The following is a 15,041-nucleotide window of genomic DNA, read 5'->3' as shown; positions in this document are numbered from 1 at the left end:
TCAGCGGGATTAGAACTCGGCGCGGCCGGGTTCGTAGCGCAGCGCGCTGACCACTGCGCCACCAACACACACACATATACATACACACACACATATACATACACACATATAAATACACACGTATATACACACACATACACACACGACTACATACACATAAACATACAGACATACATACACACACGACTACACACACACATATACATACATACACACATATACATACATACAGACATACACACACATACACACACGACACACTTGCGCTGAGAAAATTGCAGAATCACATTCACACGCCGCTGGCTCGGGCCAACATCATCGACATCGCCTGCACCACACTCATCCATCACCACCACCAACATCGCCACCATCAACATCACCGCCACCGTGGTAACGCAGTAATTACCATCAACAACAACATCGTCGTCGTCGTCGTCACATTCAGGAGACATACAACCCGCTTGCATGAACACAAGCAGGCACCATCACGACCCCCATCACCATAATTGTCAAGGCTACACCATCACCATTTTCATAGGTAGGCACAGCACACAGCGGGTGCGTAAGAATACACACCACCATCATCATCATCAGCAATATCATCACCACCATCATCATCATCACCATCACCAACATCATCACCAATATATCACCACCATCATTATCACCAACATCATCACCAACATCATCACCAACATCATCACCAACATCATCACCAATATCATCACCACCATCATCATCATCACCAACATCATTATCACCAACATCATCATCACCAACATCATCATCATCATCAACATCATCATCACCAACATCATCATCAACATCATCATCACCAACATCATCATCAACATCATCATCACCAACATCATCATCAACATCATCATCACGAACATCATCATCATCATCAGCAACATCATCATCATCCCGACCATCATCATCAGAAGCGCGCATGAAGAACACACGCACACACCAACATCATCGCCACCATCACCAACATCATCATCACCAACATCATCATCACCAACATCATCACCAACAACATCACCAACATCATCACCGTCACCAACATCATCATCGTATTTGTTTTAAACCGCTTTCAGATTAGACACTTGAAGCCGGTGGCGGCGGAGGCGATGGTGGTGATGGTGGTTGTGATGATGATGATGATGGCGATGGTGATGATTATGATGATGGTGGTGAAGGGATGAAGCTTGCGATTCAACTGGGCGTGAGTGGGTTCGCATGCGAAGAAGATCTTCAAATCCACCCCCCGCTCCGGATCGCATCCAGCGGCAAAGACACATCGTCATCATCGTCATCATCGTCATCGTATTTTTTGTTTGCCCACTCCGACCTCGGGCGACGAAGAGCATCTTCGTTCCGAGGACACAGAAGTGCATCTCTTCATTTCTCTCACAGATGTCATCGGCGGGAGCCATCGCGCACGTTGTAGCGACTGTGAGATTGTTCACGATGACGAGGGGAGATTGTTCACGATGACGACGAGGGGGAGATTGTTCACGATGACGACGAGGGGGAGATTGTTCACGGTGACGACGAGGGGGAGATTGTTCACGATGACGAGGGGGAGATTGTTCACGATGACGAGGGGGAGATTGTTCACGGTGACGAGGGGGAGATTGTTCACGATGACGAGGGGAGATTGTTCACGATGACGAGGGGAGATTGTTCACGGTGACGAGGGGAGATTGTTCATGGTGACGAGGGGAGATTGTTCACGATGACGAGGGGAGATTGTTCACGATGACGAGGGGGAGATTGTTCACGAGGACGAGGGGGAGATTGTTCATGATGACGAGGGGGAGATTGTTCATGATGACGAGGGGGAGATTGTTCACGATGACGAGGGGAGATTGTTCACGATGACGAGGGGGAGATTGTTCATGACGAGGGGGAGATTGTTCACGGTGACGAGGGGGAGATTGTTCACGGTGACGAGGGGGAGATTGTTCATGACGAGGGGGAGATTGTTCACGGTGACGAGGGGAGATTGTTCACGAGGACGAGGGGGAGATTGTTCACGATGACGAGGGGGAGATTGTTCACGGTGACGAGGGGAGATTGTTCACGAGGACGAGGGGGAGATTGTTCACGATGACGAGGGGGAGATTGTTCACGATGACGAGGGGGAGATTGTTCATGATGACGAGGGGGAGATTGTTCACGGTGACGAGGGGAGATTGTTCACGATGACGAGGGGGAGATTGTTCACGATGACGAGGGGGAGATTGTTCACGATGACGAGGGGGAGATTGTTCACGATGACGAGGGGGAGATTGTTCACGATGACGAGGGGGAGATTGTTCACGATGACGAGGGGGAGATTGTTCATGATGACGAGGGGGAGATTGTTCACGGTGACGAGGGGAGATTGTTCACGATGACGAGGGGGAGATTGTTCACGATGACGAGGGGGAGATTGTTCACGATGACGAGGGGGAGATTGTTCATGATGACGAGGGGGAGATTGTTCACGGTGACGAGGGGAGATTGTTCATGACGAGGGGGAGATTGTTCATGATGACGAGGGGGAGATTGTTCACGGTGACGAGGGGGAGATTGTTCACGATGACGAGGGGGAGATTGTTCACGATGACGAGGGGGAGATTGTTCATGATGACGAGGGGGAGATTGTTCACGGTGACGAGGGGAGATTGTTCATGACGAGGGGGAGATTGTTCATGATGACGAGGGGGAGATTGTTCACGATGACGAGGGGGAGATTGTTCACGGTGACGAGGGGAGATTGTTCATGATGACGAGGGGAGATTGTTCACGGTGACGAGGGGAGATTGTTCATGACGAGGGGGAGATTGTTCATGATGACGAGGGGGAGATTGTTCACGGTGACGAGGGGGAGATTGTTCACGATGACGAGGGGGAGATTGTTCACGGTGACGAGGGGAGATTGTTCACGATGACGAGGGGGAGATTGTTCACGGTGACGAGGGGGAGATTGTTCACGGTGACGAGGGGGAGATTGTTCATGATGACGAGGGGAGATTGTTCACGGTGACGAGGGGGAGATTGTTCACGATGACGAGGGGGAGATTGTTCACGATGACGAGGGGGAGATTGTTCACGATGACGAGGGGAGATTGTTCATGACGACGAGGGGGAGATTGTTCACGATGACGAGGGGGAGATTGTTCACGATGACGAGGGGGAGATTGTTCACGGTGACGAGGGGGAGATTGTTCACGATGACGAGGGGAGATTGTTCACGATGACGAGGGGGAGATTGTTCACGATGACGAGGGGAGATTGTTCATGATGACGAGGGGGAGATTGTTCACGATGACGAGGGGGAGATTGTTCACGATGACGAGGGGGAGATTGTTCACGATGACGAGGGGGAGATTGTTCATGATGACGAGGGGAGATTGTTCACGATGACGAGGGGGAGATTGTTCATGATGACGAGGGGAGATTGTTCACGATGACGAGGGGAGATTGTTCACGATGACGAGGGGGAGATTGTTCATGATGACGAGGGGAGATTGTTCACGATGACGAGGGGGAGATTGTTCACGATGACGAGGGGGAGATTGTTCACGATGACGAGGGGGAGATTGTTCACGATGACGAGGGGAGATTGTTCATGATGACGAGGGGAGATTGTTCATGATGACGAGGGGAGATTGTTCACGATGACGAGGGGGAGATTGTTCACGATGACGAGGGGGAGATTGTTCATGATGACGAGGGGAGATTGTTCATGATGACGAGGGGAGATTGTTCACGATGACGAGGGGGAGATTGTTCACGATGACGAGGGGGAGATTGTTCACGATGACGAGGGGGAGATTGTTCACGATGACGAGGGGGAGATTGTTCATGATGACGAGGGGAGATTGTTCACGATGACGAGGGGAGATTGTTCACGGTGACGACGAGGGGGAGATTGTTCACGATGACGAGGGGAGATTGTTCATGATGACGAGGGGGAGATTGTTCACGGTGACGAGGGGGAGATTGTTCATGATGACGAGGGGGAGATTGTTCACGGTGACGAGGGGGAGATTGTTCATGATGACGAGGGGAGATTGTTCACGATGACGAGGGGAGATTGTTCACGATGACGAGGGGAGATTGTTCACGATGACGAGGGGAGATTGTTCACGATGACGAGGGGAGATTGTTCACGGTGACGAGGGGGAGATTGTTCACGATGACGAGGGGGAGATTGTTCACGATGACGAGGGGAGATTGTTCACGATGACGAGGGGAGATTGTTCACGGTGACGAGGGGAGATTGTTCACGAGGACGAGGGGAGATTGTTCACGATGACGAGGGGAGATTGTTCATGATGACGAGGGGGAGATTGTTCACGGTGACGAGGGGAGATTGTTCACGATGACGAGGGGAGATTGTTCATGATGACGAGGGGGAGATTGTTCATGATGACGAGGGGAGATTGTTCATGATGACGAGGGGGAGATTGTTCACGATGACGAGGGGAGATTGTTCACGGTGACGAGGGGGAGATTGTTCACGATGACGAGGGGAGATTGTTCACGATGACGAGGGGGAGATTGTTCACGGTGACGAGGGGAGATTGTTCACGGTGACGAGGGGAGATTGTTCACGATGACGAGGGGGAGATTGTTCACGGTGACGAGGGGAGATTGTTCACGGTGACGAGGGGGAGATTGTTCACGATGACGAGGGGAGATTGTTCATGATGACGAGGGGGAGATTGTTCACGATGACGAGGGGGAGATTGTTCACGGTGACGAGGGGAGATTGTTCACGAGGACGAGGGGGAGATTGTTCACGGTGACGAGGGGGAGATTGTTCACGGTGACGAGGGGAGATTGTTCACGGTGACGAGGGGAGATTGTTCACGGTGATGAGGGGAGATTGTTCACGGTGACGAGGGGAGATTGTTCACGGTGATGAGGGGAGATTGTTCACGGTGACGAGGGGAGATTGTTCACGATGACGAGGGGAGATTGTTCACGGTGACGAGGGGAGATTGTTCACGGTGACGAGGGGGAGATTGTTCACGGTGACGAGGGGAGATTGTTCACGATGACGAGGGGAGATTGTTCACGGTGATGAGGGGAGATTGTTCACGGTGACGAGGGGAGATTGTTCACGAGGACGAGGGGAGATTGTTCACGATGACGAGGGGAGATTGTTCATGATGACGAGGGGGAGATTGTTCACGGTGACGAGGGGAGATTGTTCACGATGACGAGGGGAGATTGTTCATGATGACGAGGGGGAGATTGTTCATGATGACGAGGGGAGATTGTTCATGATGAGGGGGAGATTGTTCACGATGACGAGGGGGAGATTGTTCACGGTGACGAGGGGGAGATTGTTCACGGTGACGAGGGGGAGATTGTTCACGGTGACGAGGGGGAGATTGTTCACGATGACGAGGGGAGATTGTTCACGATGACGAGGGGGAGATTGTTCACGGTGACGAGGGGGAGATTGTTCACGGTGACGAGGGGGAGATTGTTCATGATGACGAGGGGAGATTGTTCACGATGACGAGGGGAGATTGTTCACGATGACGAGGGGAGATTGTTCACGGTGACGAGGGGAGATTGTTCACGATGACGAGGGGGAGATTGTTCACGGTGACGAGGGGAGATTGTTCACGGTGACGAGGGGGAGATTGTTCATGATGACGAGGGGGAGATTGTTCACGATGACGAGGGGGAGATTGTTCACGGTGACGAGGGGAGATTGTTCACGAGGACGAGGGGGAGATTGTTCACGGTGACGAGGGGGAGATTGTTCACGGTGACGAGGGGAGATTGTTCACGGTGACGAGGGGAGATTGTTCATGATGACGAGGGGGAGATTGTTCACGATGACGAGGGGGAGATTGTTCACGGTGACGAGGGGAGATTGTTCACGAGGACGAGGGGGAGATTGTTCACGGTGACGAGGGGGAGATTGTTCACGGTGACGAGGGGAGATTGTTCACGGTGACGAGGGGAGATTGTTCACGGTGATGAGGGGAGATTGTTCACGGTGACGAGGGGAGATTGTTCACGGTGATGAGGGGAGATTGTTCACGGTGACGAGGGGAGATTGTTCACGATGACGAGGGGAGATTGTTCACGGTGACGAGGGGAGATTGTTCACGGTGACGAGGGGGAGATTGTTCACGGTGACGAGGGGAGATTGTTCACGATGACGAGGGGAGATTGTTCACGGTGATGAGGGGAGATTGTTCACGGTGACGAGGGGGAGATTGTTCACGGTGACGAGGGGAGATTGTTCACGATGACGAGGGGAGATTGTTCACGGTGATGAGGGGAGATTGTTCACGGTGACGAGGGGAGATTGTTCACGGTGATGAGGGGAGATTGTTCACGGTGACGAGGGGGAGATTGTTCACGGTGACGAGGGGAGATTGTTCACGGTGACGAGGGGGAGATTGTTCACGATGAGGGGGAGATTGTTCATGATGACGAGGGGAGATTGTTCACGAGGACGAGGGGAGATTGTTCACGGTGACGAGGGGAGATTGTTCACGAGGACGAGGGGAGATTGTTCACGGTGACGAGGGGAGATTGTTCACGAGGACGAGGGGAGATTGTTCATGATGACGAGGGGAGATTGTTCACGGTGACGAGGGGAGATTGTTCACGGTGACGAGGGGAGATTGTTCACGAGGACGAGGGGAGATTGTTCACGGTGACGAGGGGAGATTGTTCACGAGGACGAGGGGAGATTGTTCACGGTGACGAGGGGAGATTGTTCACGATGACGAGGGGAGATTGTTCACGGTGACGAGGGGAGATTGTTCACGGTGATGAGGGGAGATTGTTCACGGTGACGAGGGGGGAGATTGTTCACGATGACGAGGGGGAGATTGTTCACGATGACGAGGGGAGATTGTTCACGGTGATGAGGGGAGATTGTTCACGGTGACGAGGGGGGAGATTGTTCACGATGACGAGGGGAGATTGTTCACGGTGACGAGGGGGGAGATTGTTCACGATGACGAGGGGAGATTGTTCACGGTGACGAGGGGGGAGATTGTTCACGATGACGAGGGGAGATTGTTCACGGTGATGAGGGGAGATTGTTCACGATGACGAGGGGGAGATTGTTCACGTTTTACTCACCGTCCGCACTATCGGGGCAAATCTCGACGCCTTTCGAGCTTCTGCGTTTGGCATGTCGCACGAATCGTCGGCTCTCGCCCTCCCTCGGAAGCTGAGCGGGGCGTCGAACCTGACGATGGGGGCACCGCCGCCTTGCGCATGAACAGGTTCCCCGCTCGGTAGTAGTAGCCGTCGTGTGTGCGGTGAGTGCCGTGCGTTGGTTCAACGTTGGTTCAACGTTGGCATGTGCTTGGAGCCGCTGGACTAACGTTGGTTCAACGTTGGTTCAACGTTGGCATTTGCTTGGAGCCGTTGCACCAACGTTGGGCCAACGTTGGTTCAACGTTGGCATGTGGTTGGAGCCGCTGGACTAACGTTGGTTCAACGTTGGTTCAACGTTGGCATTTGCTTGGAGCCGTTGCACCAACGTTGGGCCAACGTTGGTTCAACGTTGGCATGTGGTTGGAGCCGCTGGACTAACGTTGGTTCAACGTTGGTTCAACGTTGGCATTTGCTTGGAGCCGTTGCACCAACGTTGGGCCAACGTTGGTTCAACGTTGGCATGTGGTTGGAGCCGCTGGACTAACGTTGGTTCAACGTTGGTTCAACGTTGGCATGTGGTTGGAGCCGCTGGGCCAACGTTGGTTCAACATTGGTTCAACGTTGGCATGTGCTTGGACCCGCTGGACCAACGTTGGTTCAACGTTGGCATGTGCTTGGAGCCGTTGCACCAACGTTGGGCCAACGTTGGCTCAACGTTGGCATGTGCTTGGAGCCGTTGCACCAACGTTGAGCCAACGTTGGTTCAACGTTGGCATTTGCTTGGAGCCGTTGCACCAACGTTGGGCCAACGTTGGCTCAACGTTGCCATGTGCTTGGAGCCGCTGGACTAACGTTGGCTCAACGTTGGCATGTGCTTGGAGCCGCTGGGCCAACGTTGGTTCAACGTTATTAATCTCGACCGCCGGCGATATCGAGAGCACTCCTACTCCGCCGTCTGGTTCTCCTCCATCGCGAAGGTTGTGGATGTGGTGGAGGGCGAGCGGGGGGGGGGGGCAGAGAGGGTGCGGGGTTCATCTGTCGTGACTGGAGTCTTCTTTGTAATTCATTTGCAGCACTCATTCCCATTCATCAGACGAGACTGCCACCAACAGCTGCTGTTGCTCTCCAGAGACGGGGTGTGTGGGGGTCTCTGTGTGGGGATGAGTGTCTGTGTGTGAGTGTCTTTGTGTGTGTGTGTGAGTGTCTCTGTGTGTGTGGGGGTCTGTGAATGTGTAGGTCTCTGTGTGGGTCTCTCTGTGTGTGGAAGAGTGTGTGTGAGTGTCTTTGTGTGTGTGGGTGGGTGAGTGTGAGTCCGTGTATGTGTGGGTTTCTGTGTGTGTGGGTCTGTGTGTGTGTGTGTGAGTGTGTGTGTGAGTGTCTTTGTGTGTGTGTGTGGGTGAGTTAGGGTCCGTATATGTGTGGGTCTCTGTGTGTGTGGGTGAGTGGGTCTCTGTGTGTGTGGGTCTCTCTGTATGTGGGTGAGTGTCTGTGTGTGTGTGTGTGGGTCTCTCTGTGGGTGAGTGTCTTTGTGTGTGTGTGTGGGTGAGTGAGGGTCTGTGTGTGTGTGGGGGTGAGTGGGGGTCTGTGTATGTGAGGGTCTCTGTGTGTGTGGGTCTTTCTGTGTGTGGGTGAGTGTCTGTGTGTGTGTGGGTCTCTGTGTGTGGGTGAGTGTCTGTGTGTGTGTGAGTGTCTTTGTGTGTGTGTGTGGGTGAGTGGGTCTATGTGTATGTGTGGGTCTGTCTCTGTGAGTGATTAGGTGAGTGGGTCTCTGTATGTGTGGGTCTCTGTGTGTGTTAGTGGGTCTATGTGTATGTGTGGGTCTGTGTGGTTAAGTGGCTGTGTGGGTGAGTGGGTGAGTGGGTCTCTGTGTGTGTGGGTAAGTGTCTGTGTGTGTGTGGGTGAGTAGGGGTCTGTGTATGTGTGGGTCTTTGTGTGTGTGAGTCTCGGTGTGTGTGTGGGTCTCTGTGTGTGTGGGTGAGTGGGTGAGTGGGGGGTCTGTGTATGTGTGGGTCTCTATGTGTGTGAATGAGTGGGTCAATGTGACGATTATCTGAACCGGTCGTGGGCCTCCCCTAGGTCGACTCAGCCTCAAATGAGTACCTGGTGCAGTGTAAACATCGCCACTAGGGAGACAAAGGCGGCCGGGCGTGGTGCTAGCCACCCACCCCCTCGTGTACCGTTCCGGCCTTCATAGGTGCTCGCTAACAGCACTTGCCCCTACAGTCTGTTAAGGCTTTCCGGGGGATCGTTGCCTTTGGAGGCAGTCGCCTCCCAGCAACAACGGGGGGCGGAGGAGCGACGCTCACAACAACGAGCGGAGCTCCGCGGGGCTAAAGCGCAGCAAATCGGCACCGTGGGCAACACAGTTGGTGCATCTGCCAGTCACCTCGATCAGTCAACCCATGGGCGTCTGTGACCTCTCAACCCAAAGTGCACCTAGCATGGCGCAAGCGCCGTGAGGACGTCACCGCCACTTCATGGTGAACGGCGGCTGCTGCTGTTGTTGTTGCTGCTGCTGGTGGTGTCAGCGGTTGCAAGTATCGGTGGCGTTGTTGCAAGCGATTGTATAGATTATGTTCGAGGTGGTGGCATTCGTGGCGTTTGGCCCCCGGCCTGTGTTGCCGGCGGCGACGTTAACAGGGCCCGGGGTTACGTTGAAGTGGGGGGCCGAGGTTGGTACAGCTTTGGGGGGATTGGGGGGCCCTCTGTGCACTTTCAACCCTTGCTCCCATTGGCTGTTTCTTTTGCACCACGCACTGTGCCGCCATGTCGGACAGGAGGCGGATATCCACCCCCGGGGCGCTGCCACTGCTGCTGTTCGTTCAAACGCCAAGTACGGGACCGCGAAGGCGAAATCAAAGTTGAAAAAAGCTGATTAGAAACTCTCGCGTCACCGGCAGCGTCACCAGTAGCATCACCGGCAGTGTCATCGGTAGAGTCATCGGTAGCGTCACCGGTAGCGTCACCAGTAGAGTCATCGGTAGAGTCATCGGTAGCGTCACCGGTAGCGTCACCAGTAGAGTCATCGGTAGAGTCATCAGTAGCGTCACCGGTAGTGTCACCGGTAGAGTCATCGGTAGAGTCACCGGTAGCATCACCGGCAGCGTCACCGGTAGCGTCACCGGCAGAGTCATCGGTAGAGTCACCGGCAGAGTCACCGGTAGAGTCATCGGCAGCATCACCGTTAGCATCACCGGTAGCTTCACCGGCAGCGTCACTGGTAGAGTCATCGGTAGCATCACCAGTAGCTTCACCGGCAGCGTCACCGGTAGAGTCACCGGTAGAGTCACCGGTAGAGTCATCGGTAGCTTCACCGGCAGTGTCACCGGCAGTGTCACCGGCAGTGTCACCGGTAGCTTCACCGGCAGCGTCACCGGTAGCGCCGCTCGTCGCCGGTAGCGCCGCGGCTCTTGACAATGACCGAAGTCGGTGGGAGACCCCCCCCGTCCCACCGCTCACTTGAGCATTGAGAGGCTGTCGGTGGTCATCTCTCATCTACACAGCTCCTGCAGTGCCCGTGCTGGAAATTCCACATTCCTATGGCATGGGGTTGGCGGGGCGTGCGAGGTGAGGACAACTGCTGTTGACCTCCCCACAAACTGGTACTTATTTTGATGACCCACCCAGGGAGGGATGATGGGCTGAGTCAACCCCCCCGCCCCACCCCCCCGTTACCGACGAGAATTTGAACTCTCGACCTTTCACCGGCCAGGCGAGCCACCCGGCCGATCGCCAGACCACCTGTGGGTGGTTCACCATCGTGCTCCGGCCATTGCGTTTGAGCCGTCGTGCAAGCCTGCGCGTCACGTGTCCTGCGCCCTGTAGGGGTGATAGGGGTGGCCCTCGCCACCCTCAGGGGCCCGGGCTGCAGCCCCTGGAAGCCATCACGTTCACGCAGCCACCCCCCCCCACCCCCCCCCCCTGAGCGGTGGAGGTGGCGGTGGTGTTGGTTGTGGCCGTACGTTGTGCTGGGCACGAGCTGCAAAGTTTGGTAGTACATGTTATGTATATCGTTTATTGTAAAATTTCAATCGCAGCTCCTATGATCACTGTTACATTGCTTTTATAGCTTTATTTTGGTGATTTCCAAAACGTTTTGGTTTTGCCATATTTGAGTTAGACTGATAACTTTAATCTACATTGCATCATGGTTGTTATTGTTTGACTTGCATCCCACTGGGAGTTTTGCACACAGCGTTGAATTGCGGTACTTTTTTTGGAAGACTTTGCTGTTTTTTCCTGGATTTTTCTGTTTGTGCATAGCCACTTTAAGATGTTTTCTTGTTCATGTTTTTGTTTGTTGCGGTCGCACCCGATTCAAGAGCCGAATGGCTCACAGGGCTACACCAAATACATGAAACTGAAAAAAAAACTGGTTGTCGTGGTTGCGTTGGATGTTGTTTTGACTTCCACCAATCATCTCCTCTCTGCCCAACCCCCCCCCCTCCCTCGGCCCCGCCCACAGCTGACCGTCCTGGCCCCTCGCGAGGAACATGGAGTTTACGAAGCCACGTTCCTCGAGCCCTTCCTGCAACGACTTTCAGGACGCGAGGTTTCGGCTGGCCTTGGACCCCTGCCTCCACGGCAAGGCCCCCTTCTCCGCAGGGGGTCTCCCCAGACACGGGACCTTCCCAGGACACCATCACCTCCACCACCACCACCAGCAGCAGCAGCAGCAGCAGCATTGCCTGATGCAGGGCCAATGTTGCTCTCCGCACGGCAGTCAGCTGAGCGTCAACCTCAGCGGCTGCTCCTGCCCTGAGACGGACGCGTCGCTGTCCCCGCTGCTGCAGAAGCTGTCGTGCAACGCCTGCACCGCCAAGCAGCCGCAGCAGCAGCAGCAGCAGCATCACCAGCTGAGCAGGGCGTCGAGCCCGACGGGCAGCGGGCGGCGGGAGAGCAACGCGTTCACCGAGATCGCGATGAGCAGCTGCAAGTACAACGGCGGGATGGTGAAACCTCTGAGCCACCTGAGCGCGTCACGGAGAAGCCTGCAGGGAGGGCAGGAGGGAGACCACGGGGGCGAAGCGAGGAGTCCGCAGATCCTGCAGGGGCACTGCCACCACCACCACCAGCAGCAGCAGCAGCAGCTGCAGCAGCTGCAGCAGACGCCCGAGATCGTGGTGTCGAGGCCCGTGTGTGAACTGTCGCTGTCCGCGTCGGGGGTGCTGAGAAGTCCTTCCCTGCAGGGCGGCGCGCAGTCGCTCCACCGCCAGTCTCCGCTGTCACTACCTCCTCCTCCTCCTCCACCGCCTCCGCCTCCTCCTCCACCGCCGCTGCCACATCATCAACACCACCACCACCAGCAGCAGCAGCAGCATCATCAACAACAACAACAGCAGCAGCAGCAGCATCCACCGCCACCCAATACCCCACCTCCTCCCCCGCCGCCTCTTCTGCCTCCCGCGCCGTCGCCGCCGCCGCCGCTGCCACCGGCGCGGTGCTCCGCGGGCTCGACGGCGAAGGCGTGTGGCGGCAGCGGCGGCGGCAACAACAACAAGAAGAAGACGCAGAACATCGGCTACAAGCTGGGACACCGGCGGGCGCTGTTCGAGAAGCGGAAGAGGCTGAGCGACTACGCGCTCATCTTCGGCATGTTCGGCATCGTCGTCATGGTCATCGAGACCGAGCTGTCGTGGTCCGTCTACGACAAGGTGGGGGGGAGGGCGGGGGGGGGGGTGAGGAGTGAGTGAGGAGTGAGTGAGGAGTGAGTGAGTGAGTGAGGAGTGAGTGAGGAGTGAGTGAGTGAGTGAGGAGTGAGTGAGTGAGGTGAGTAGGAGTGAGTGAGGAGTGAGTGAGGAGTGAGTGAGTGAGGAGTGAGTGAGGAGTGAGTGAGGAGTGAGTGAGTGAGTGAGGAGTGAGTGAGGAGTGAGTGAGTGAGTGAGTGAGGAGTGAGTGAGGAGTGAGTGAGTGAGTGAGTGAGGTGAGTAGGAGTGAGTGAGGAGTGAGTGAGGAGTGAGTGAGTGAGGAGTGAGTGAGGAGTGAGTGAGTGAGTGAGGAGTGAGTGAGGAGTGAGTGAGTGAGGAGTGAGTGAGGAGTGAGTGAGTGAGTGAGTGAGGAGTGAGTGAGTGAGGAGTGAGTGAGGAGTGAGTGAGTGAGTGAGGAGTGAGTGAGGAGTGAGTGAGTGAGGAGTGAGTGAGTGAGTGAGTGAGTGAGTGAGTGAGGAGTGAGTGAGTGAGGAGTGAGTGAGGAGTGAGTGAGGAGTGAGTGAGTGAGTGAGTGAGTGAGGAGTGAGTGAGTCAGGAGTGAGTGAGGAGTGAGTGAGGAGTGAGTGAGTGAGTGAGTGAGGAGTGAGTGAGTGAGGAGTGAGTGAGGAGTGAGTGAGGAGTGAGTGAGTGAGTGAGTGAGGAGTGAGTCAGGAGTGAGTGAGGAGTGAGTGAGTGAGTGAGTGAGGAGTGAGTGAGTGAGTGAGGAGTGAGGAGTGAGTGAGGAGTGAGTGAGTGAGTGAGTGAGTGAGTGAGGAGTGAGTGAGTGAGTGAGTGAGTGAGGAGTGAGTGAGGAGTGAGTGAGTGAGGAGTGAGTGAGGAGTGAGTGAGTGAGTGAGTGAGTGAGTGAGGAGTGAGTGAGTGAGTGAGTGAGTGAGGAGTGAGTGAGTGAGTGAGGAGTGAGTGAGTGAGTGAGTGAGTGAGTGAGGAGTGAGTGAGTGAGGTGAGTGAGTGAGTGAGTCAGGAGTGAGTGAGTGAGGAGTGAGTCAGGAGTGAGTGAGGAGTGAGTCAGGAGTGAGTGAGGTAAGTGTGAGTGAGTGAGTGAGTCAGGAGTGAGTGAGGAGTGAGTTAGGTGAGTAGGAGTGAGTGAGTGAGTGAGTCAGGAGTGAGTGAGGAGTGAGTGAGTGAGGAGTGAGTCAGGAGTGAGTGAGTGAGTCAGGAGTGAGTGAGGTGAGTGAGGAGTGAGTGAGTGAGGAGTGAGTCAGGAGTGAGTGAGGAGTGAGTGAGTGAGTGAGGAGTGAGTGAGTGAGGAGTGAGTGAGTGAGTGAGTGAGGAGTGAGTGAGTGAGTGAGTGAGGAGTGAGTGAGGAGTGAGTGAGTGAGGTGAGTGAGGAGTGAGTGAGGAGTGAGTGAGGAGTGAGTGAGGAGTGAGTGAGTGAGTGAGTGAGGAGTGAGTGAGGAGTGAGTGAGTGAGTGAGGAGTGAGTGAGTGAGTGAGGAGTGAGTGAGTGAGGAGTGAGTGAGGAGTGAGTGAGGAGTGAGTGAGGAGTGAGTGAGTGAGGTGAGTGAGGAGTGAGTGAGGAGTGAGTGAGGAGTGAGTGAGTGAGGTGAGTGAGGAGTGAGTGAGTGAGTGAGGAGTGAGTGAGTGAGTGAGTGAGGAGTGAGTGAGTGAGGAGTGAGTGAGTGAGTGAGTGAGGAGTGAGTGAGGAGTGAGTGAGTGAGTGAGGAGTGAGTGAGTGAGTGAGGAGTGAGTGAGTGAGGAGTGAGTGAGGAGTGAGTGAGGAGTGAGTGAGGAGTGAGGAGTGAGTGAGTGAGTGAGTGAGGAGTGAGTGAGGAGTGAGGTGAGTGAGTGAGGAGTGAGGAGTGAGTGAGTGAGGAGTGAGTGAGTGAGTGAGTGAGGAGTGAGTCAGGAGTGAGTGAGGAGTGAGGAGTGAGTGAGTGAGGAGTGAGTGAGGAGTGAGGAGTGAGTGAGGAGTGAGGAGTGAGGAGTGAGTGAGGAGTGAGGAGTGAGTGAGTGAGGAGTGAGGAGTGAGTGAGGAGTGAGGTGAGTGAGGAGTGAGTCAGGAGTGAGTGAGGAGTGAGGAGTGAGTGAGTGAGTGAGTGAGTGAGTGAGGAGTGAGTGAGTGAGTGAGGAGTGAGTGAGTGAGTGAGTGAGTGAGGAGTGAGTGAGGAGTGAGTGAGTGAGGAGTGAGGTGAGTGAGGAGTGAGTCAGGAGTGAGTGAGGAGTGAGTGAGTGAGTGAGTGAGTGAGGAGTG

At 55.0% G+C, this 15,041-nt stretch overlaps 1 protein-coding gene across 1 annotated transcript; it reads left to right on the top strand.

Annotated features, from left to right (window-relative positions):
* Positions 1–11,616: 11,616 nt before the first annotated feature.
* Positions 11,617–12,797, top strand: LOC144740470 (uncharacterized; the record flags this gene model as incomplete). Its single annotated transcript, XM_078623319.1, has 1 exon — positions 11,617–12,797. A coding segment is annotated over exon 1 (1,161 nt), but the record flags the coding sequence as incomplete, so codon positions are not given.
* Between the last annotated feature and the right edge of the window lie 2,244 nt (positions 12,798–15,041).

The sequence above is a fragment of the Lampetra planeri genome, unplaced genomic scaffold (assembly GCF_965212315.1).
Source record: "Lampetra planeri unplaced genomic scaffold, kcLamPlan1.2.h2 scaffold_2191, whole genome shotgun sequence".
Lineage (NCBI taxonomy): Eukaryota > Metazoa > Chordata > Hyperoartia > Petromyzontiformes > Petromyzontidae > Lampetra > Lampetra planeri.
This window is presented reverse-complemented; position numbering and strand designations above follow the sequence as displayed.